The 24,236-nt window shown below is 44.1% G+C and overlaps 1 protein-coding gene across 12 annotated transcripts in view; it reads right to left on the bottom strand.

Moving 5' to 3' along the window:
• LOC117400371 (A-kinase anchor protein 9-like) overlaps positions 1 to 24,236 on the bottom strand; it is a 166,556-nt gene that overhangs the window by 35,506 nt on the left and 106,814 nt on the right. For all 12 annotated transcript variants that reach the window (XM_034918696.2, XM_034918699.2, XM_059022498.1 and 9 more), the window contains 12 exons: positions 23,269 to 23,388; positions 16,730 to 16,906; positions 16,394 to 16,498; positions 15,738 to 15,890; positions 15,340 to 15,519; positions 14,059 to 15,186; positions 5,026 to 5,175; positions 4,652 to 4,696; positions 4,403 to 4,552; positions 3,963 to 4,112; positions 3,729 to 3,773; positions 3,125 to 3,274 (listed from right to left, as the gene is read on the bottom strand). In XM_034918696.2, coding sequence (XP_034774587.2) covers positions 3,125 to 3,274; positions 3,729 to 3,773; positions 3,963 to 4,112; positions 4,403 to 4,552; positions 4,652 to 4,696; positions 5,026 to 5,175; positions 14,059 to 15,186; positions 15,340 to 15,519; positions 15,738 to 15,890; positions 16,394 to 16,498; positions 16,730 to 16,906; positions 23,269 to 23,388 — 2,553 coding nt within the window. The remainder of the gene's footprint in view (positions 1 to 3,124; positions 3,275 to 3,728; positions 3,774 to 3,962; positions 4,113 to 4,402; positions 4,553 to 4,651; positions 4,697 to 5,025; positions 5,176 to 14,058; positions 15,187 to 15,339; positions 15,520 to 15,737; positions 15,891 to 16,393; positions 16,499 to 16,729; positions 16,907 to 23,268; positions 23,389 to 24,236) is intronic.

Genomic DNA, 24,236 nt, shown 5'->3' with positions numbered 1-24,236 from the left:
CACGGGGTCAACCGTGACACTGGTGCGTCCTGATGTGGTTCCAGAGTCGGTTTGACTGGAGCCCACGTATGTCCAGCTCCCAGGACCAGCGCACTTCAGCACGGAGACTGCCGGCCCGGGACCAGCGCATTCCAGCACAGAGACCGCTGCCTGCACAGCCGTCCCGGCGGAACTCAGCCCAACCCTGGGGCCAGCACACTCCAGCACGGAGACTGCCGCATTGATACACCTATCAAGCTGCGTCCCCGCCGCCTGCCACTTGCATGCCAGGAGGCTGCAAAGAAGCTATGGAGGGAAATGAGTGAAGCTGGTCTGATTGACGTCGTCAGTGGTGATGGTGCCCAAGAAAAATGGCGAGTGGAGGTTCTGCGTGGACTACAGGCGGCTGAACGAGGTAACCAAGAAGGACTCGTACCCCCTCCACCGCATCAATGAGTCGCTGGACCTGGTAGCCGGATCCACCGGTTCTCCTCTCTGGTTCTCCAGAGTGGCTACTGGCAGGTAGACCTGGCACCCGATGCACGGCCAAAAAACGCGTTTTCCACCAGCAGGGGACTCTGGCAGTTCCGGGTCATGCCATTTGGGCTCTGCAACGCTCCTGCCACCTTTAAGCGGTTGATGGAGAAAATCCTAGTCGACGTTCTACCCAAAGAGTCCCTAGTCTACCTGGATGACCTCCTGGTGCATGGAGCCTCCTTCCAGTCTGCCCTGGATGCACTCAGGAGAGTGCTGGAACGCGTGGCTTCAGCTGGGCTGAAGCTCCACCCAGAGAAGTGCTGGTTCATGCAGCGAGAAGTCACCTTTCTGGGCCACCGAGTCAGAGGAGAGGGGATCAGCACAGAACCTAATAAGGTGACTGCAGTCGGGGAATGGCCCACCCTCACTGACCAGAGACAGCTGCGAAGGTTCCCGGGCGTCGCCTCCTATTACCGGCACTTCATCCAGGGGTTCGCCAGCATCGCCGCTCCGCCACATCAGCTCGGGCGGAAAGGGGAACACTTTGCTTGAATAGAGGAGCGTCAGGCTGCCTTTGACGCTCTCCGGAAGGCACCAGTGCTCTCCTCACCCGACCCCAGCCTGCCATTCCTCCTATACACTGACGCCAACAATGAGGGGATCGGAGCCGTACTGTCCCAGCCTGGGGCTGAGGGGGTGAAGATGGTCGCCAATTTCAGCAGAGCAGCACTACTGTGTAACTAGGTGGGAGCTACTGGCGGTGGTCACTGTGGTCTGTCACTTACACCACTACCTTTGCGGGTTCCTCTTCACCGTGAGGACGGACCATGCGGCCCTCCAGTGGCTCCTGACCTTCAGAGAACCAGAGGGACAGGCGGTCCGCTAGATTGAACATCTCCAGCCCTTCAACTTCACCATCCAGCGCCGGGCTGGGGCTCGCCACACCAACGCTGCCACCCTGTCCCACCGGCCTTGCAGTACAGACGGCTGTAGTCACTGCCCCAGGAGAGAGGCAAGAGAGAAGGAGCTGAGCGGACAGGAGGAGGAGTGGGGCCCCACAGCAGAGGTGAGCAGGGCCGGGGTGGTTACCTGCAGGGAGCTTACAACCATTGATGCTGTGGAGTGGTGGCACCAGCAGGACTAGGGTCCAGACCTCCAGCTCCTCCTCCAGTGGCTGGAGGACCAGGAACGACCCCCCCCTGGGAGGAAGTAGTGCCCCATTCCACAGCCATGAGAGCCCTGTGGTCCCAGTGGAAGGGACTAAGCCTCCTAGACAGAGTCCAGCAGCGCCAGTGGAAGGAGCCAGCTACTAGTAAAGCAAGGTGGCAGATGGCGGTCCTCCAAGCTCTGAAGGAAGCGGTGCTGAGGGCACACCATGGAGCTTCAGGTACCGGACACTTTGGGGTCACCAAGACCCTGCATAGGCTGCGACAGGGGTTCTACAGGACAAGATGTAGAGAACTTCTGCTGCTGCTGCTGCGACGGCTGCACCGCCCACAAGGGACCACAGACCCTAGCTTTTCTTGTGTTTTCAGTGCTGGTAAAGTCCCACCGCGGCCTAATGCCCCGCAGGAATCCTGTGGCTCAAGTGCCGTCCGTCCTGGGATCTTTAGCACTCCTTTGGCTGTGCAATATTCTACTCCTCGGAGTTTAAAACTAAAATAAAATAATATTTTTACTTGTCACCGTGTTCTCTTTGCATTCCAGTTGTGTGTAAAATATTTTGTATATTATTTCAATATTGTTATAATATATTAATTTGTGTTTCTGTCTCTTTCTTTTTTTTCTCACAGAGTAAGGATTGAGTAACTAAACCAGGGTTAACACTATAACAAAATAATGTCCATTTTGTTATAGTCCATGACAGATTAAATTAGCATTTTATAGACACTGAATAAACTTAATATCCTGTTAGGTCATTGCCTGTTATCTTATAAAATCGTAATGTTTTTAACAGTTCTTTAATTTTACTTTTGGTCTGTAAAATAAACTTCATGTTAATAAACTGTAAAAATAAATTAACACAGCACCCCTACACATGTTAACAAAATGATTAATTTAGATTAATTATGAATACATGTACAGGAGCAATATTCAAGACATGCACAACATTATATTAACAGAATGGTGAAGCAACCCACCAGAACGGGAAACACAATTTGTGTCTGATTCAGGTTTTTTTCAAGAGCTTGAACAATTTCCAAATTTTTGTAGCAAGAAAAACAGTAACGCATTTTGCCATTTTGTAGTGGTGAGGTGCACTCATGGAAATCAACACACAAAACAAGTCAATGATATGAAGGTGGTTCTTGAAAGACTGAATAAACCAATCAGTGTGCCTCAAGACAGTCTCGCGATGACAAGTCACTTTTGAAAAGACTGAATAAACAATTTTAAGTTATATGATGATGAGTTAAGTTACAAAACAGTACTGTATCAGTTGTGAACGAATCGCTATCAGTACAAGGAAGGTGTTCTTTTAAGTGAAGTGCCTGTTCCTTTAGCCGGAGCATTTACAGTGGGAAAAACCACACAGGTATTCTTTCAGGGGAAGTGTTCCTATATGCTGAGACTACTGTACCTTCAACCTATCCAAAATAAACCTTCAGAACAAATACATTTTTAAAAAAACATTTGTATTAGCACAAAAATAGCAGCATTCCCTTACTTGCAACTCATCCTTAAGCTGTTCTGCCTGCTTCCTGTAGCTGTTCAATTCTTCTTTTGCGACAGCAGCTTCAGACTTGACCTCCTCCAGCTCCAAAGCCAGTTTAGATATAGCAGCGGGTTCATCACTTTCAAGCTTTGATTTTGTTGCCTATGTAAAGAAGTTGTATTTTTTTTTTATATTAATATGGCATCACTATGACTCAGTATACAGTATGTTTCTACCTTATTATTATTATTTATTATTATTATTATTATTATTATTATTATTATTATTAATGTATTTCTTAGCAGACGCCCTTATCCAGGGCGACTTACAATTTTTACATACAATCACATTATTTTTTACACATTATTTTTATACCTTAGCAGTCCATATCTACCATAATAGGTATTCCACTGAACTGTATCACAAAAATAACAATGAAGAGAAGCAATCTTTGGTGGTTAGGGGGATAGATTCATAACATATTACCATACTACTTATCATACATTATTTATCAATATGATTATGTTTTTATATTTATAGAATCTGTGAAGCAAGAGCTAAGACAATTTATATTGCAAAAAAAGAAAAGGAAATATATCAGTAAAGCATGCTTTACCTTTTTAAGATCATCTCGAAGCTGTTCAATAGTCATTTCTCTTACCTGAACAGAAGACATTAAAATTAAATCTTATTCAACACTCTGAACACAATTGTATTAGGAAAACCTTTGGAATAAATTATACACAATATAATACACTGTACCAAGCAGTTTTAAAAGTATATAATAAATACTGATTAACTGCAACCCTACCAATAGGGAGAAAACACAACCTCTCTCATTGACCCTTACTTGCAACTCATTCTTAAGCTTTCCTGCCTGCTTCCTGTAGCTGTTCAATTCTTCTTTTGTGATGGCAGCTTCAGACTTGACCTCCTCCAGCTCCAAAAGCAGTTTAGACACAGGTGCGGGTTCATCACTTTCAGTCTTTGATTGCGTGGCCTGGTAAGAGATGGAAGACATGCTGTTCAAAACAAACAAAAAAACAAACAAACAAAAGAAAACCTACTAGACCAAATATCACCGAAGGATTAAGGGCATATGCTACAGAATAAAAGTATTATGAATGCCCCAACATAGACTTTAATTTAACCATTCAAAGTACAATAGTTGCCATGCCACAGGAAATGTAAATATATCTACATTTCTCTATCAAAATATCTTCTGTGTAAATTATTATTATTTTAAAACACATTTATATTGGCACAACACAAAAAACTGCATCTCCTTACTTGCAACTCATCTTTCAGCTTTTCTGCCTGTTCCTTGTAGCTGTTCAATTCTTCTTGTGTGGCAGCAGCTTTGGATTTGGCTTCCTCCTGACCAGAAGCCAGTTTAGATGCAGCAGTCGGTTCATCCCTTTCAGGCTTTGTTTTCATTGCCTATAAGTGCAAACCATTAAAATAATGTCATAAAACACTTGTATTCAAAAGGCAAGACTTGGTATACTGTATGTTTCTAAATGTACATGCATCCTTTACCTGCTCAAGATTCTCTTGGAGCTGTGAAATAGTTAGTTCTCTTACCTAAACAAAAGGAATTTTGAAATGAAATAGAATTAACAGTTTAATATAACGGATTACACTCTCAATGCTGTACCTCCTTTAAAGTATTTATTTTAATAAGATCTTAATATAATTCAAAGAACCATAGTACTTTGGTATATACAGGTTTATTTCCTAATTTCTGAAACCCTTACAATAAGCAACATGTTATACTATATGTGATATAAATAATTATCACAGTTAAATCTTGGTTAAATAAGGGGCTACAAATAACTGTCCTGTCCAATAACCCTTAAAAAAAAAAAAAGAATGAGTACAGTGAATAAACAAATCAGGTCAGTGATCCTTACTTGCAAGTCATCCTTAAGCTTTTTTGCACGTTCCCTGTAGCTATTCAATTCTTCTTTTGTGGCAGCAGCTTCATATTTAACCTGCTCCAGTTCCAAAGCCAGTTCAGATGCAGAAATAGTTTTGTCACTTTCTGGCTTTGTTGTCCTTGCCTGATAATGGGATTTAAATAAGATCATGTCATTTCAACATGCTATTATTTGTGATTAGCTTGATAGCAGTTTTCACAGTGATATTCTGTCAATTCTTACACTTACTAGTACATGTTGCACTTTGTGCTCACTGTACCGCTGTAGTGATGGCTTTCTGCATGAGGTATTAATTATGTTATTAATTATAAGTTGTACTAATTCAGTTGCTTTAATATGCTTTTACATTAAGTTTCTATATAGTATTGTGTAAGTTTCGAGTTCTTTCATTTCCCATCGGCAAAACCAGCTCTGTGAATTTTTGCATAGTCTAACATGACTCAGTCACAGATAGGTGTCTGAGCTAAACGCCAAAAGGCAGATTAGCAGAGATAGTGTGAGATGGGGGAGGGGAACTGAAAGACAAGATGGATGGGTCCTGCTAGGTACAACGTGGTATTCAACCCCCCCCCCCCCCCCCCACTCCTTGGACAATATGGGAGTGGAGTCAACAATTGCTTACAAAGGTATAAATACCAAACATTGTAAAGTTTTGTCAGTCTTTTCATCTCTTTCGAATTGACTCCATGGATATCCGTGCTTTCTGATACAAACATATGAGGCTGTGTGGTCCAGTGGTTAAAGAAACGGGCTTGTAACCAGGAGGCCCCCGGTTCAAATCCCACCTCAGCCACTGACTCATTGTGTGACCCTGAGCAAGTCATTTAACCTCCTTGTGCTCCATCTTTCGGGTGAGACGTAGTTGTAAGTGACTCTGCAGCTGATGCATAGTTCACACACCCTAGTCTCTGTAAGTCACCTTGGATAAAGGCGTCTGCTAAATGAACAAAATAATATGCACTGAGCTGGACTGAGGCCTTGTCCAAAGTCAGTTTAAATCTCGTGTTTATATGACTGTATTGGAGGTATACCTTTCTTTTACATAAAGTGTTTTTGAATCAAAAACCATTTGTCAGCTTAATTTTTTTACTACAGATTGGTGCCGATCACCTCCCTAGACTATATTTCCCAGATTGAGAGGCCCTATTGTGGCACTTTGAGTATTATATACAACAGGGAAAATAATCAAATTAAAATGGCGAAGGACATATCATATGTAGAACAAGCGCTAATCAAATTGAATCAAACACTAAAAGAAAAAAAAAAAGATTGTATCCATTCAAGTGTAAAACTGAACAGGAATTAAACACATGGTGGAAGGAATGATGAGAAAACATAGAATAGATAAGCTATAATAGGTAGTTAGACTGGTTTTGCTTAAGCAAGGAAATAAAGCAACATCTTAAGAAAAAATAAGGAATTTAGAGAATTTGTTTAGATGAGATGAGATTAGATGAGATTTAATAATGAAACAGAAACTCAGTACTATACAAGTACCGAGTTATGTTACCAGCATCGAACTGCCTTTATGTTGAAGTATGTTGTTTTGTTTGTTTGTCTTGGTGTGTTTAACTGTGTGTGAATCTTGAGTAGGCCTATGTGTGTGCGTGCCTACAATACTGAACTGAAGGACATTCTTACTGTGCGTGCCTACAATACTGAACTGAAGGACATTCTTACTGTTCAGGATTTTATCATCAGTCAAGATTGTGACCTAAAATGTCTGCTAGATAGGATAGAGCAGTTGTCTAGTATCCACTATTATCCAGGTAGAGATGGACTGTACTGTAGAAAGCTTGTCACTAAAAAAGTAATCTGCTGTCACATCCAGAGAAAGTCAAGTAACGTGAATAATGATAGACAGCAATGGATAGACAATAACAGAATAATAAATGCTGATGAGTGGGAAGAGTTTAAGATAACATTGGAAAAAATGAAATTTGGGAGAAAGTTCAGAACTTCATCAAGGTGTTGTTCTTGTGCATCAACACACAAGTGGGTGTAAGTCTGTAACTAATCAGACAGGAGCTTCCTTCTCTTCTGTCACTCATCCAAGTGTTCTAAAGCCTGATTAACTAAATGTAAAAGTGTCTAAAGTCATTTGTAATACTGTAGTTACAAAATCAACTGGCTAAGTGGAAAATTGGCTTGTACTTAACATGCTTTGTAGGATTTATTTAGACTGAAAACTACCACAACAAACTTTCAAGACTTTAGGTGTCTCAATGACATATATGAAATAATATGTCAGCGTCCACTCATGTCTAAATTGCTCAATCCAGCTTCTGAGTCAGCTTTAGTCTGAAAATCTTGTGTGATTTTTATTTTCTTTGACTTATCCAGGTAAATTCATGATTAGGAATTATGTAAACTATGGCCTATTGCAGGGGTTCCAAACTTTCTTGGCTCAAGGCCCCATGACATTTCTTGGATGCTTGAGAAACCACTCCACAATTACTGCACTCGGTGATAACAAATATTTTGCTATTTGGTTTGATTTATTTTATTGACATATTTGTATATACCACAATAGTGGAGTGTGATAAAGAGAGAAAGTATCGATGCTGCAAATCTCCCTCCCGATTAGAAAGGGCGCTGTGTAAGGGGGAAGGTAAGCTGCCTCCTAGATCTGCCACCTCGATGGTAGGTGGAAACCGGAAGGTGACCATATTAGGAGGGGCGCGTAGCTGCAAGTACTCAGGACGATTCCATTGCAGTCAGCTGCGGGGCAGCCCTCTATTGGAGAAATCATGGCGACGCGTGGGCTGCAGGGAGGAGTTTGCTGGGTACAAAGGGGAAGCAGCTATGTCAAAACCTCCCCTTGCGCTGATAATGAAAGGCAAACGGCCGGAGCCTGTATTGTTTTTATGATTTTGGTTTACGTGTGTTTTGTGTTGCAGAGGAGGAGTGAGCCGCGGACCGGCGGTTTATAAAGAGCACGTCCTTGCACTGCACAGCACAGCACAGCACCGCACCGCACCACTCACGGCACCACGCTTCTCTGGAGCGAGAGCACTGCGCGCACAGAGAACGCGGGGACGGACAAAGTCCCGTTGTTGTTTATTTTTAGAAAAGCTGCCGTGTACCCCCCCAATACCATCGCTGGTAAAGGGGTGGACTTATTTTGTGTTCTTTGTTATTATTTTTATTATTATTAAAGTCCACAGACTGTTTTTGGGAGAAAAGGATTGTGTGGACTGGATTTATTTACTGCACCACTGCACATGATCACACTTGGTGTCAAGAAGAGGGATTATAAATGGACCCAACCGCATTGGCAGCGCTGTTGGAGGCGCAGGAGCGGAGGCATCAGGAATCATTGACGGCCATGATGGAAAGGATGCATGGCTTGTTCCTGGAGGCCAATCGGGGGAGGGAACCGGTGGTTCAACCAGCAGTACCCCTACCAAGGGTAAGGGTAGTGAAGATGTCGCTGGAGGATGACCCCGAGGCTTACTTAGTTGCCTTTGAAAGGCAGGCAACAGCAGCTCAGTGGCCTCGGGAGTGGTGGGCTACCCAGTTGGGCCCCAATTTGATCGGAGAGGCCCAGGCAGCCTACCAAGCCTTGACACATGAGCAAGCCCTGGTGTACGACCAGGTGAAGCAGGCCATTCTCCAGCGGCTGGACATCACAGAGGAGACACACCGCCGCCGGTTCCGGGAGTACCAGCGCCCCCCAGGACTGCGACCCCGCGTGGTGGCCCAGCAACTTGTGGATCATGTGACCCGGTGGCTCTGCCCCGGCACCAACGATGCAGAAAAAATCACCGAGCTGATTGCCGTAGAGCAGTTCGTGAAGGTGCTGGGGCCGGACACCCAGAACTGGGTCACCAGGCATCGACCCACCACGCTAGAGGCAGCAGTCCGATTGGCTGAGGGGTATGAGGATGCCGTGGCATCAGCTCCCGTGGTCGTTACCCCCGCTCCTCCCTCCAACCGACCCCGGACAGGACCGACTCCGAGGACAGGACCCCCACAGCACTTCACCCCCTCCCCCCACGGGGCTACTTCTCATCGACACCCCACGGGCGGCCTTCCTCCACCCCAATGGAGGGCGAGGTCGACCCCCAGCGGGGTGAGAACAGAGAACCCCTCCCCACTGCCGAACCGGCAGCGGGACATACAAGCTCCGTGGGCGCCCTTTCACCCCACGTGTTACCGGTGCCATGAGGTCGGCCACCTTGCGCGGAATTGTCCGGCGGCGATGGAATGTGGTGCGGCCTCCCATTACCTACCAACAGCACCAGGTAAGTCCAGGGGTAATGATTGGGAGGGGCCTTGCATTGTTGATGTACGGGTTGGTGATGTGAGTACCCACGCGTTAGTGGACTCAGGATGTGGGCAGACTTTAATTGAAGAAGCTCTGTTGGCGGGGGTACCTTGGTGGTCACGCGGGATCGTGGTCATTTCCTGTATTCACGGGGATAACAAGGACTACCCCCTCACTAAATTAGATGTGACGATTGGATGTCATACCCGCCGCGTAATCGTGGCAGTGGCTGCAAAGTTGCCATATCCAGTTATTTTAGGTCGAGACTGGCCATATTTTGAAACAATGATTAATAAAACGGTAACGCCAGTCTCCGGTAAGACCATGGGAGCAGCGGGGGAAACTATTGGGAAAATATTCCCGCTGCAAGCTGATTTGTTCTATTCCCGATTTCGCCCGAAAAAAACAAAAAAAGAGCGAAGGGTTGAAAAATGGGAAGGAATGTCAATAAGACAAGGCTGGGGTTTGGTGGGGGAAACTTCAGAGTCTGTTAAATGTAAGGGAAAGGGGATTGGGACTCAGTGTGACCTGCGGGGGCAGGTTACTGGGGCCCCCAGTGCTGAAGCTACTGTAGCTCCGCTCGATATCCCGAAGTTCTGGGACCGAGATGTGGACCTAGCGTTGGAACAAAAGAATGATCCTTCGCTGGCACACATCTGGGGGCAGGTTCGGTCTATCGAGGGGAAGGATGTAGAGGATAACCGGCCGCTTACATATCCTCACCACATTATTGTCGGGCATTTGCTGTATAGGGTATCCCAAGCCACGAGCACAAGCCAGATTGTAACACAATTACTCGTTCCTCAGTCTTTTCGACGTGAGATCATGCGGTTGGCTCACGATGTCCCATGTTCAGGCCATTTAGGTAGCGATAAGACTCGGGAACGAATATTGGCTCGATTTTATTGGATGGGAGTCTATAGTGAGGTGACGCGATATGTAGCGGGGTGTCCGGAATGCCAGCAAGTAGCGCCGGGGCGGGTTCGCCCGGCCCCGCTGGTCCCACTGCCCCTGATCTCAGTTCCCTTTGAACGCATTGCTATGGATATAGTGGGTCCCTTGAGCCAGTCTGACTCTGGATACACGCACATTTTGGTAGTGGTGGACTACGCGACCAGATATCCAGAGGCAGTACCATTGAGATCCACTAGTGCCGCAGCAGTTGCTCGAGAGTTAGTACAGATTATAACGAGAGTAGGGATTCCAAAAGAAATCCTCACTGATCACGGAACGAACTTCATGTCACAGTGTTTGAAAGAATTGTATAAATTGTTGCAAATTAAGTCCATTCGAACCTCTGTTTATCACCCGCAGACGGACGGTTTGGTGGAACGTTTTAATCAGACTTTAAAACAGATGCTGAAGCGGTTTGTCACCCAAGAGCAGAAACATTGGGCTAAACTCCTCCCCTACCTGATGTTTGCAGTGAGAGAGGTGCCTCAGAGTTCGACCGGGTTCTCTCCCTTTGAGCTGCTGTATGGGAGGCAACCACGGGGCATTCTGGATCTTGTGAAAGAAGGGTGGGAGGAGCAAACAAAAACTTCCAAAAACATAGTCAAATACGTAATCCTGTTAAGAGACCGCCTGGAATTGGTTGGTCGTTTGGCACAAGAAAACCTAAAACTAGCTCAGCATCGCCAAGAGCAGCAGTACAACAAACAAGCAAGAATTCGGACTTTTCGGCCAGGTGATAAAGTACTGCTGCTACTTCCTTCATCAGAGTCTAAGTTGTATGCTAAATGGCAGGGGCCATATGAGGTGATACGGGGAATTGGTAATGTGAATTATGAAATTAGACAACCCAATCGCCGAAATAAGACAGAAATTTATCACATTAACTTGCTAAAACCCTGGAATGAAAGGGAGGCCCTGTTTATAGCTGGTGACAGTTTAGAAGAGGATTTTGGTCCCACTGTCAATCCATTAGCTGCAACTAACATTCCGATGGGAGAACAGTTACTTCCGGATCAGAAACGTGAGCTCTTCCAGTTGGTGGAAAGGTTTAGTGATGTTTTTTCTGATTTGCCCGGCAGGACTAATGTTATTTCTCATGCTATTATTACTCCGCCAGGTGTCAGGGTCCGAGAGAGACCGTACCGGATCCCGGAGAGTCGCAGGGGTCCCGTTCACGAGGAGGTGGAGGATATGCTCAGGCTTGGAGTCATTGAGCCTTCCCGGAGCGAGTGGTGCAGTCCTATCGTGATGGTGGGCAAAAAGGACGGCTCCACTCGGTTCTGTGTGGATTTCCGGAAGGTCAATGCCATCTCTAAGTTTGATGCGTATCCAATGCCCCGAGTGGACGAGCTCCTCGACCGACTGGGTAAGGCGCGGTTAATTTCGACTTTGGATCTGACGAAGGGGTACTGGCAGATTCCACTCACTCAGAGCTCAAAAGAGAAAACTGCTTTCTCTACCCCAGATGGCTTGTTCCATTTCCGGACCATGCCCTTCGGGTTGCATGGAGCTCCCGCCACCTTTCAGAGACTGATGGACCAGGTCTTAGCTCCTCATCATCAGTACGCAGCCGCATACATCGATGATGTAGTGATTTTTAGCTCCACCTGGAAGGAGCATATTATTAGGCTTTCAGCCGTCCTACAGTCTCTAAGGGGGGCTGGGCTAACAGCCAAGCTGGGCAAGTGTGCATTTGGCAAACAGGAGACCCAGTATCTTGGCTATATTATGGGTAATGGCCGGGTAAAGCCTATCGCCTCCAAAGTCCAGGCGCTGGTGGAGACGGCAATCCCGAGAACCAAGTCACAGGTGAGATCACTACTGGGGTTAGCCGGCTATTATCGCCGTTTTATCCCCGAGTATGCCACCATAGTCAACCCCCTGGTCGATCTCACCCGAAAGGCTGCTCCAAAATTAGTTAAATGGACAGGGCAGTGTCAGGAAGCATTTGATATGATTAAGAAGCGACTCTGTCAAGCTCCCGCTCTGATTTCACCAGATTTCAGCAAAGAGTTCATCCTTCAGACTGATGCCTCCCACATTGGTCTGGGGGCGGTCCTGTCCCAACAAGTTGACGGAGTGGAACACCCTATCATTTATTTGAGCAAAAAAATGGCTCCTAGGGAAATTAACTACTCCGTCATTGAGAAGGAATGTTTAGCCATCAAATGGGCTACTCATGCTCTTCGCTATTACTTGTTGGGGCGTTCTTTCTCGCTTGTCACTGATCATGCTCCTTTAAGGTGGTTACACACGATGAAGGACAATAACGCTCGGATAACTCGGTGGTATCTGGCGCTGCAACCCTTCCACTATACAGTGAAACATCGTGCGGGTAAGGAGCATCAAAATGCAGATTTTTTTTCAAGGGAGGGGGGACCATTGGGGAATGTAGTGTTGGCCGAGTGTTCCTTCGGCATCACTCTGAGGGGTGAGATATGTGATAAAGAGAGAAAGTATCGATGCTGCAAATCTCCCTCCCGATTAGAAAGGGCGCTGTGTAAGGGGGAAGGTAAGCTGCCTCCTAGATCTGCCACCTCGATGGTAGGTGGAAACCGGAAGGTGACCATATTAGGAGGGGCGCGTAGCTGCAAGTACTCAGGACGATTCCATTGCAGTCAGCTGCGGGGCAGCCCTCTATTGGAGAAATCATGGCGACGCGTGGGCTGCAGGGAGGAGTTTGCTGGGTACAAAGGGGAAGCAGCTATGTCAAAACCTCCCCTTGCGCTGATAATGAAAGGCAAACGGCCGGAGCCTGTATTGTTTTTATGATTTTGGTTTACGTGTGTTTTGTGTTGCAGAGGAGGAGTGAGCCGCGGACCGGCGGTTTATAAAGAGCACGTCCTTGCACTGCACAGCACAGCACAGCACCGCACCGCACCACTCACGGCACCACGCTTCTCTGGAGCGAGAGCACTGCGCGCACAGAGAACGCGGGGACGGACAAAGTCCCGTTGTTGTTTATTTTTAGAAAAGCTGCCGTGTACCCCCCCAATACCATCGCTGGTAAAGGGGTGGACTTATTTTGTGTTCTTTGTTATTATTTTTATTATTATTAAAGTCCACAGACTGTTTTTGGGAGAAAAGGATTGTGTGGACTGGATTTATTTACTGCACCACTGCACATGATCACATGGAGGCAAACAAACTATTACACGTGGGTACTGACTCCACACTTTCCTTGTCTATGCTGCAATGCCTAGGTAGAACATGTCTCAGTTAAGATTGATGAATTGTAAAAACTTGACCCCAATTTCCTTAATTTTGTGGGTTTGTTTTGCAAACTCACTGTTTAAATAGTTTTTTGCAATTAATATTTACAAAGTGTATTAATATAGTTCTCCTTACAATCACCCCGTTTTGTTTGATAATGGTACATACTGTTAGCACGGGCACAAGCCGACGTCAGTATTGCATTTGAAATAACCCTCAGCACCTAACAGCAGCATTTGTGTAAATTAAACTTTGCTTTGTCACGGTCATTTGAGATTAAACATTTTTGTATGTGCTACGGTCCAACTGAAACCATCTCATGGCTCCCAGGGGTCCCAGGCCACCAGTTTGGGGACTATTGAATTTTGGTAATGTAAAATACATGCTCAATAATATGTTTAATTTCTTTCCATGATTGATGCAACAAAGTTTTTACTCATGAATGATTAATAAAACTGATAAAAATTATTAGCAAATATAGTTGAAGGATTTTATGATGTGTTGGGAGATAGGACAAGGAAAACAAGTCAAAATACTAAACATTTAAAATGTACATTACATTTACTTGCCTTAGATGTTTGCGCATCCTCTTTTTCTACCATAGGCTTCTTCATTTGGTCCAACCGAGCCAGTAACTGTGCTAGCTTCTTCTCATACTCAACCACACCCTCTTCTGTGCTGTGGACCAGCTGCCTTTGTAGCTCTCTGTCCTTCTGCAGCTCAGCTAGCTCTTTCTCCAACTCTGTGAGCTTCAGTGTTAAAACAGATAATTTGTTTTTAGGCTGATCTGTTTTACTGTCCTGTTTTTCATTATCCGGTTTTGTAAAACCGTGGGTGACTGCTGTGGCTTCAGCTACTGTCTCGGCTACTTCTGCAGTTTCTCTCTGCCCAACATCTGTAACAGAATGTCCCTGCAGTTCTTCAATTTGACTGTGAAGCTGTTTGGTATGTACTTTAGACTGCTCCTGCACTGCACCAAGTTGTGCTTGGCTTACGAGAGCAGCAGCGACCTTCTCCCTGAGTTTGTCTTCCAGCTCAATAACCTTTTGCTTCAGGACTTCAGTTTTGGTCTGAGCTTGCACTTTTTGAGAACGACACAAGTCTAGCTCTGCATTCTTTTCTCGGACAGAAGCTTCCAGTTCTTCCTGTTTAGCTTCCAGGTTGGTTATCTTAGCATTGGCACTTTCTTCTAGTGCCTTTATTTCAGCCTGAATGACTACCACAGTAGCTGTCTTTTCTGGTAAGGCTTCCTCCAGCTCAGCTGTCGTGTTGGAGATCTTTTCCACAGAGGTAACTGATCTCTCCTCTTGTAAGCATTTGTATTTCTGCAAAAGGTTGAGGTTATCAGCCTTTAGGGTTTCCAGTTCCTGGTTTGCCTGCTGTATTTTAACCTTCATGCCTTCAAATTCTTCCTTGGTCAGGTTAATCTCTTTGCAGCCCTTCTCCTCTTGTACCTTTGGAGCTTCCTTCTCTTCTACCATCACTTCCAGAGGGTGCTTTAAACTTGAAGGCTCTTCAGGGTCATCATCCTGTGTTTTGTGCTCAATCTTTGCCAACTCCTGCTGTAGTTTTTCTATTACTTCATTCAGTTGCTCAATTTCATCTTCACTTTTTCTTTTCAAGCGCTCTTGCTCACTCTTTAGACATTCAATTTCAGATTCAAGCTCTCTCATCTGTTCATTCTTTTCTTCTATCACCTAATACGGCATAGAGAAATGGATACCAAATGCTAAATCAATCCTTACATTAATTCATACTACAGATAACTATGATAAAGCTTACAACATGTTTTGTTCTGCTATAGGCAAGACAAATTGAAGCGATGCATTTTATCTGAAAAACATAGATACCTTGTTGTCGGATGCAATTTCCAGTTGCTGTTGGCACTTATAAAGTTGCTCATTTAGATGCTCAATTTCTTTATCTTTTTCTTCCATGACCTGAGAGAACTTTCCAATTACAATTCGATGGTCCTCAATCGAAACATCATCAGAGTCATTAAGAGACTTCTGCAAAGCTTCGACTTGATTCTACAAATACATAAGAAAGTATTTGTTCAATTGTATCACATTCTCATGTTAAGTGAATTTCCTGGTGCTATATATAGGAGGCTGGTAATAAAACAATATTGAAAAAGGTGGCTCATAAGCAATACATGTGTTATAAGGACAGCCATAACCTGTATATTGAGGTGTTTTATATGTTTTGCTGTGTACTAGAATAGAAATGAAAGGCCACGGCCGTTTACCTTTAACAGTGTATTCTGGTGGTTGTGCTCCTGACGCTGGGTGCTTAATTCCTTTCTTTGGATTTCCATTTGCATGTGTAATTGCTGGACCTCCTCGTTCTTATTCTCAAGTTCCTCTCTGAACTGCTCCAACTGCTCTTCCAAGTTTGAGATCTAAAAACCCAAAGAAACCAAAGCTGCTTTTACAGACAAAAATCAGTGGGCCATTTTCATCATCTTTAGCTGGGCAAGCACTAAATAGAGTGCATACAAGGAGTTTTACGTATCAGCGACCATAAAGTATTATATTTGATGTCAGGCAGGAGCAAAACAATAAACTGCATTAAAAAGTGTATATGCAGTATATGCCAACCAACTAACCACATCTAAGAAGTAGGTAATTGCTAATTGGTGACAGGGATTCTGCATCAAAAAAGTTAATACTGTGGGTGCAATATGGTTGTCAAAACACAAACCAATACATACCCTAAGAAACCCAATGTCTGACATAAGATAACTGTTTGCACAATGTATACAACTGCTGGTAATTATTTTCTTGTGAATGTATGGTTTTAAAGAAGAGGATAGAAAAACATTGAAGGGCATAAGCTCATGAAGTGATACATTTCTGCTATCTGGTAGAAATGATTAACTAATAGGCTGGTAAGACTGGATACCTCTTTTTCCTTCCTGTCCAAGGCTTCACGTTCAGTCTTCAGTTGTGCTTCAAGGGTTATTTCGCCTTTAACCTCAACTGGTGTATACTGCTTTATTTCTTCCAACTTAAAGACAGATTATTAGGTGTTTGTTGCATTGATAAGGGGGTTGTGTTAAAAGCTTGGTATCTGTTGAGTAACTCTTTGTAAAAAATTCTGGAAAGGCAAATGTTGTACCAGATCTTGCATGCTCTCACAATTTTAAACTTTAACCCCAAAAAACAAACCTCTGCCCTCATTAATGCTATTATATGATCAAAAATGCATAACTGTACATGCAGGCCAATAAAGTCATACCTTTTGTAACCTGTCTGAGTTGCTTATTAGTGCTTGTTCCAGCTCTCTTATCTGACTTCCTAGCTTTTCAATCTCTTCATTGCGCTCCTGCACATCTCTCTGCAGTTGCTCCTTCCCGAGTACAAGCTCACTGCACCGGTCTGTTTTATCTTTTAGCTGATTGGTCAGAACTTCCACCTTGAGAGGAAAAGTTTTTAAAAGAGAATCACAAAGTAAAAAATGTAATAAAAGAAACAAATAAACTAAATACAATAAAATATTGAGACTGTAAATTGTGTGAATAATATTTAACTTTCGAATTATAAAGTCTGAGCGATTAAAAATAATTTATTTACAGTGGAAGATATAGCAAGATGCTTTTTCCCTTTCAGCAAATCAAACATGAAAAGCTCTAGAAGGTTAGGTTATTATCATAACCCTGATTCCCTGAAATAGAAATGCAACCATTACCTAATGGGATATAATCTCTTAAAGACCGAATTACCTGAGCACTTATATCAAAGCTGCTCCATTAAGAGCCCTGTATGCGTCAGACGTTGTCTCCTCCCCCGGGAGATAAATATGAGTGACGCATAAAGCTCAGCGCCATTTTCTTTTCAGGCCTGTTCCATTGGGAGTGAACACAGCGACCTTGAAGGGAAATGGTTACATTTCTATTTCAGGGTACCAGGGTTATGATAATAATCTAATTTTCCCTTTCAAGTACGAAATGTATCCATTACCTAATGGGATACAATACCCAAGCCGTCACAAGTGAAGGACTTGCAGCACCGACAAATAAACAACTGATTGTCGCCAACTCTGGGTGCAGTCAACATGCCCTAACCAGACAGAGTGTATAGTACTTTCTCTCCATGTCAGACTGGAAAGGAGGTGGAGGGAAGGCCACCAATTCCACTGACTGGTTTATATAGTAAGCAGGAATGCTTTTATGGAGAAACACAGGCTTAGTGTGGAGAGTAACCTTAGTTCTAGCCTTCGCAAAAAACAAAACAAGCTTTCGCGGTTGAGAATGCTTGCATTTCATCTACCTGCTTAGCAGAGGTAATAGGAAGCAGGAAAGCCATCTTTAATAACAGGATTTCAGCTCTGCTGAATGTAGGGGCTGAAATGACGGTTTTCCAGCGAGAGACAAGGTCCTTTCTAAGGGGTCAACCTCCGAACACCCTTTAAAAAAACTGTCCTGCCAGGAAGTGTGCTCCTGGGGAGACCAAGTCAATTTTAATATGGCAAGCTGAGATAGATGCCAGGTAGACCTTAAGCATGGAGGGAGATTTCCCTTCATCAAGAAAGTCCTACAAAAATTGCAGTATATCTGCCATGTGGCAAGTTGTGGGGTCCAGTTTACGTGACTGACACCACATCAGGAATATATCCCATTTGTTACCATACTGGGAGTGTGCAGATGCTGCTCTGGCATTCTGAAGCATCTCCACACTAAAATGTCTCCACTCAGGGCCAGACCCAAAGCTGCAGAGCTGTTGGATCTGGATGCCACAGAGTCCCCCGCATCTGGCTGAGCAGGTGGCGACGGGCCGGCAACTCCCACTGCTGTTTGAACAGGAGCTGTGCCAGTGTCGAGAACCTTCTCCACGCACAGTAGAAGCAGTGGCAATGGCGGGAAAGAATAGAGTAGAGTCCTGGGCCATCTATGGGCCAGCACGTCCATGCCGTGCGGGTGTCCGCTCTCCACTAGGGAAAACCAGTGGGACTGGTGGACTCCAGGGGTCACAAATAGATCTATCTCCGCGCACCAGTACCTCTCCCAGATGAGGTTCACAACCTCCGAGTGAAGTCGCCATTCTGAATTGTGGGGATCCCCTCTGGACAGGAGGTCCGCCGCCGCCCAGTTCCTCACGCCTGGCAGGTGAACTGCTTTTACTGAAAGCAAGTGCTCATGAGCCCATAACAAAAGCTCCCGAGCAACACGATTGAGACAGAGAGACCGGGGACCCCCCTGGTAGTTGATGTAAGCCACTACTGTGGTGTTTTCTATTACGGATCAACACATGTCTCCTTTGTATTTCTCTGAAAAAATGCTGCAGGGCCAGATGAACTGCTCGCAACTCCAAAGCACAAAACAGCTCCAAGCAGACAATTAGCCTCTGGATTCTGTCATCTCTGCTCACACCTGTGGCTGCTACAGCTGCTGCTGCTTGTGAGCAGTGCGCCGATAATTGCTCTGGCCTCTGCGTTGCGCACCGTGAAAGCAGTTCTGCGCATTAGCTCTAGCAGGGGCTGCATGAGCCTGAATCTGCTTTGGGTCTGAGGACGTAAGTTTTGTCAATGCTTTGCTGGCTTATGGGCTGGGGGCTTCTGCTTGGGGAGGAGGCATGCCAACTCCTTGGAAGACTCACATGCTTGGTGAGAGCGTTTTAGCATCTGGTGCATCCAGTAGGTAGCATGTCCGATAAGGGAGGTGAGCTCCTCTGACATGGAGGAGCCCCTCTGCATGCTCCCTTCACAGGTGGTTTATGCACCGGTCGTGCTTAACCTCGGCTGGAATGTTTCTCTTGTAACCAGCACAAAGGTGAAACCCAGGCAAGGTGCGAGGTTGAAAAACAGTTCAGCCGTGCAATGTAAGCGCACAAGAACAGACAGTAAACTGACTGGTGCTGAAAACTGATGTGTACTGCACAAAAATGGAGCAATGGTAATGGTCGGTGTGAAACCGTGCCGAACCGGGTCACTGGTATCGAATCAGGTATGAACCAAACGACTGTTACCGACCATGGTACCAATAAAGGTGACTGGTACCTACCAGGTTACTGGTAGCGGCTCTGGTACAGACTCGGGCACTGACCAGGTCACTGGTACAGACTAGGTTGGTGGTACAGGCTCTGCTACAGATACCGGCTCTGGCACTGACCAGGTCACTGGTATTTGCTCTGGCACAAATCAAACACAGCAATGGCACTGAGACACTCCGAATATTCTCCAGTCGAAAAGACTCCTGCCAATTCGACAGCACAGTGTAGCTAAAAAGCCATTGATACTGGCAGTGTCTCTGTAGCATGAAAAGCTGACTGGAAAAATCCAGACAGGTCACACAGTATACCGTCTGCATACAGAGGTGGACTGTAGTACAGAGAGACAGCCTATGTGTGCGCTGGGTTTCTGAAAGAAAAACAAAAAACACACACACACATATATATATATAAAAAACTCTACCCAGCTTACTTACCCGTATATAAATGTTTCTTTCTTTCTATTGTGCTTGAGATCCCCAGCCAGAATCTTTCCGTCTCAACCACAGCCAGTTGCTGCTCCTCTCTGCTGCTTCAGATAAGTTCTTCACTGTGCGACACAACTCTTGACCACTGAATCCGAGACAACCCACCTCCACTGGGTAAACCCGGACTCTCCATCCTCACTGTTCCGCTTCAGCGGCTAGTTGAGCATACCGCAGTTTCTCTCTCTCATACGCCTCATCTACAGCATCCTCCTATGGCACTGTTAACTCTACCAGGCAAACAAGGCGTGCCGATCCAGACCTCAAGACAATATCTGGTCGAAGGTTAGTGTTGGCAATCTCAGGTGAAAAATAAGCTGTTGACCAACACCTGCCAGCATTTTCCAGTCTCTAACAGCTTCCAGTTGTCCTGGGCAGGGCTTGAATTTAATTTTTGTGTGCTGGGGGGATTACCCCCCTATGCTGCAGCCAGAGCGGGGGAATTCCAAAATTTTAGGGGGTAATGGCATATTAAAAAAAGGTACTTTTGCATATAGAAAACTATATATATTTTTACTGCATCACCATTCACACTGGTGTTTCTTTAAAATAAGTTGCCTTCAGGAGACCTAACAGCTGTTCATCACTGTGAGACAGAGCACTCTCCATTGCTTTTGTCATTGCCTGATGTGATGTTTTTGCATGCAGCAGAAGAAAAAAGGTGCTTTTCTTTTAAACCAGCGCTCCATTTCTTTCTTTTTAACTCTTTACACTCACCCCTATTTCCGCCTGTTTTTCACTGTTTTCATTTATGTATGTTTAACTACTTGACAGTTTGTATTGCATGCATGTAACATATCAAACGAGAGCCCACAAAATATCCTTTTATATTATATAAGTTGCAACAGGATCAGGCATACTATATGTGGTAGAGATGAGAATATATGCAAAAAGAAAAAAAAAAAAAACTTTTTTTCCAAAATAATCAAATTTGGTCGCTGCTATATATATATTGTAATTAAAGAAGCTGAGCTTCTAAGCTTTCCAAAAATACCGCCCCTTTCAGTCTAGCTGCTACAAAGACGGAGCTATAGACTCAAAATGAAACCTAAGCTGTGAACTCTGTCACATCATGAGAGGCTTAACTTCCATGCGATGGTAGTTCCAGCTCGGAGTACCGCATACACAGACTGAATACGTCATTGGAAAGCCCCGAGTCTGTACTTTAAAAAAAAAATAGGTGGCTTTTACGGTGCCTGAGCAATATGTGCGTATCCTTCGGTGCACTGGTGCCCCAAAATGAATCGGGCTGAGTTATAAGAGTTAAAGCAAAAGTCACAGCTTGCAAAACAACAGAGTTTTCAAAACTGTTTACTTACTGCAGTGTACTGAGTTTCTATAATCCTTAAAGATAGCGGCCGAGAATCTCGTACGAGAGAATAAGGTCTCGCGGCACTTAAAATATCCAGCACTACTTTTATTTATTTATTTATTTTAACCAGAACTACTCAGAATGCGGCTCATAGTGCTTTCGTCACTGACACCCACTTCTTTAGAGATTGTTGTAGCTTTTCAGGCATTCTAAATTGGGTGAAAAATACAGTAGCTTGGTGTTTTAAAATATCTCTGCAGGATTTTCCCGCACTAAAAATTGCAGATATGCAGGAGCTTGGAAAATGCGCGATTCCCACAATCCCTTGCTGAAATTCAGGCTTGGTTTTAACACCTTTTCTTGGTGGTTGCTCTCCTGGGCGGAGGAATGTTGTCCTTTGTGTGTAATGTTTTGACGGCAACTGCTGGCAACTTATTGGTCATGTTACGCTTGTTTTCCAATGCTAAGGCCAAACATCGCAGCACCTGGTCATGGCGCCAAGTAAACCGTCCTTGGCTAAGACCCACCTTACATCCTGTCAAAATGTGCCTTAAATGTTGCAGGTGATAAACACAAAGGACATGAGGCATCCTCTCCTGCCAAGAGGTTTAGGTTCTGTGGTGATGGGAGAACATCATATGTTGACCTGTTGAGGAAACTGATCCTGCTCTATTCCGTTGTCCATAGGTCTTGCCAGCCGATCTCGAGTTGTTCCACAATCTCCCATCTCATCCATTCTCCCTGCTTGGCCTGGGAAACGGTCTTTACGTACCTCATCCTCTCCTCCTGCTTTTGCACCTCGTTGACTACCAGCTTCCTCCGTTGAGCTTGGGCTGTCTTGTGCCATGTAGGAGGAGCTGAACTGAGACCAAGAGCCCCTCTTCCATGCTGAACTTGCCCCATGATATTACCGATTCGAAGGGCAGCATTTGCATCTTCCACGGCTTTCTTTGCCGCCAACTTTCTTCCAGTTTTCAACAAAGGTGCTGCCTCCCTTACGCATTTGTCGCGTGACTCTACTAATGTAATTTCCAATTGAACCTTGGTGCACTTAAACTCCTCGGTCAGAGCTGAGACTGGCAGCTGCAGTATCCCTTTACCATAAAGTCCCACTCTGCTGAGGCAGCGTAGAACTCCCAACCATTTCCTGACCTATGAACGGATTAAAGCTTCCAGCTTCTCTTCTGTTGTCAAAGAAACCTTGTACACAGTCAGTGGCCACAGCAGTCTCGGCAGTAGACCAAACTGAAAGCACCAGAGTTTTAGTTTGCCCGGTAAAGCACTGCTGTCTATGCTCTTCCACCCTTCCACTGCTTATTGTCTAACTTCTCTTATATGTGTGTGTGTGTGTGTGTGCGTATATACATAAACATACGCACACACACATATATACATATACACACACATATATACACACATACATATAGGAAAAAGCGCTAGCAAGAATTTTAATATCGACTCATGAAGAGCTGAGTAGCAAGGGAAAGAGCGTGAACTTAGCCACAACAAGGTACTGAATCCTAGCGGGGGGACTTAATCAGAACCTAAAGCTATGGGCTGAAAGAGAAAATGGCGCTGAGCCAGAGACGACGCCTGACACATACGGTGCTTTTAAAAGGAGCAGCTCTGATAGAAGTGCTCAGGTAATTCGGCTATAAGAGATCATATCCCATTAGGTAATGGTTACATTTCATACTGGAAAGGGAACTGAAGAATAAGAAGCTTTTTAAATGTACTTTTCTTTATTTTTTTATTTTTTTCTAATAAAATAACTTTTTGGTTTGGTTTCCTCCCCAAAAACAAAACAAAAAATGTAATAATGTCAATAAGTTTGTTTGATCAAAAGATCCTGCAGTTTAAATACCTTAAATATGGTGCTGTCATCAGCCAATGGTAATGTTAATGGTTTTGTAAGCAAACATGAATTCACAAAAAAAGTTTCAACTGATGCAAAAATATGATCTTTTCTTTAAAATAGTTTACAGGATTTTGTACCTCTTTGTTCCTTTGTTCTGTGCTGGACTGCAACTTTTGGGGATACTTGAGTTGCTGTTCTAGTTTCTGTATCTCCTGTTGGAAGACATCCCTTTCATGCTCTCTGTCAATAGCCTGCTCCTGTGAATCAATTATGACAATAATATGAGTTGTATGCTACTTTAAAAAAGTAGAAACTGCAAAATAATAATAATAATAATAATAATAATAATAATAATAATAATAATAATAATAATAATAATAATAATAATAATCTATTTCTTATCAGATGGTAACAACTTAAAAACTATTCAAGTCACTGAAGTTTCAAGGAAATGTAACTGAAACCGACATGGGAGATTGGAAACAAAGTTTATACAGTATGTTTTCATATATGCATGGGAACCACATGAACCAGCATTTAATACAATTTTCACCCTCTGCATCTGTCGCCTGTATTGGTTCAAGGTTAGTAATACACTGCTGACACATAAGGGGTGGGTACCGATATCGATAATTTCCATATTGTGATATCGTGGAATTAAAAAAATAAATCCATGTACACTCGCAGAGACATACCTTGTATTGCTAATACTGCTAAAAATACAAACACAGTATAATCAAGTTTATTTTACATTAAGCTATAACAAACCCTATACATACCAATCATTTTTAGTCTCGTAGGCAAACGCCACACAAAGTATTATTTAACCATTTTATTCCATTGACTGGCGATTTTCTATTTTCTAAGAACCCAATTAACAAATGTATTTCAAACATGTATGCACATCAACTAATTAAGAAACAACAGAATAGTCTTTATTATATATACTTATATACTTAATTCGACAGACAGTCTTATTCTCGGATTTTCTCCATATAAAATATATGCATCCTGCCTCTTCATTTTTTAATTCAACACCACACTTTACTCGTAACTCGACCCTTGTTACCGGTACCGAAGGGATAAAAACTATTAAAAAAGACTA

The sequence above is a fragment of the Acipenser ruthenus genome, chromosome 4 (assembly GCF_902713425.1).
Source record: "Acipenser ruthenus chromosome 4, fAciRut3.2 maternal haplotype, whole genome shotgun sequence".
In the NCBI taxonomy this organism is placed as follows: Eukaryota; Metazoa; Chordata; class Actinopteri; order Acipenseriformes; family Acipenseridae; genus Acipenser; species Acipenser ruthenus.
Note: the sequence above shows the minus strand (reverse complement) of the source record. Positions and strands in the feature narration are given on the sequence as shown.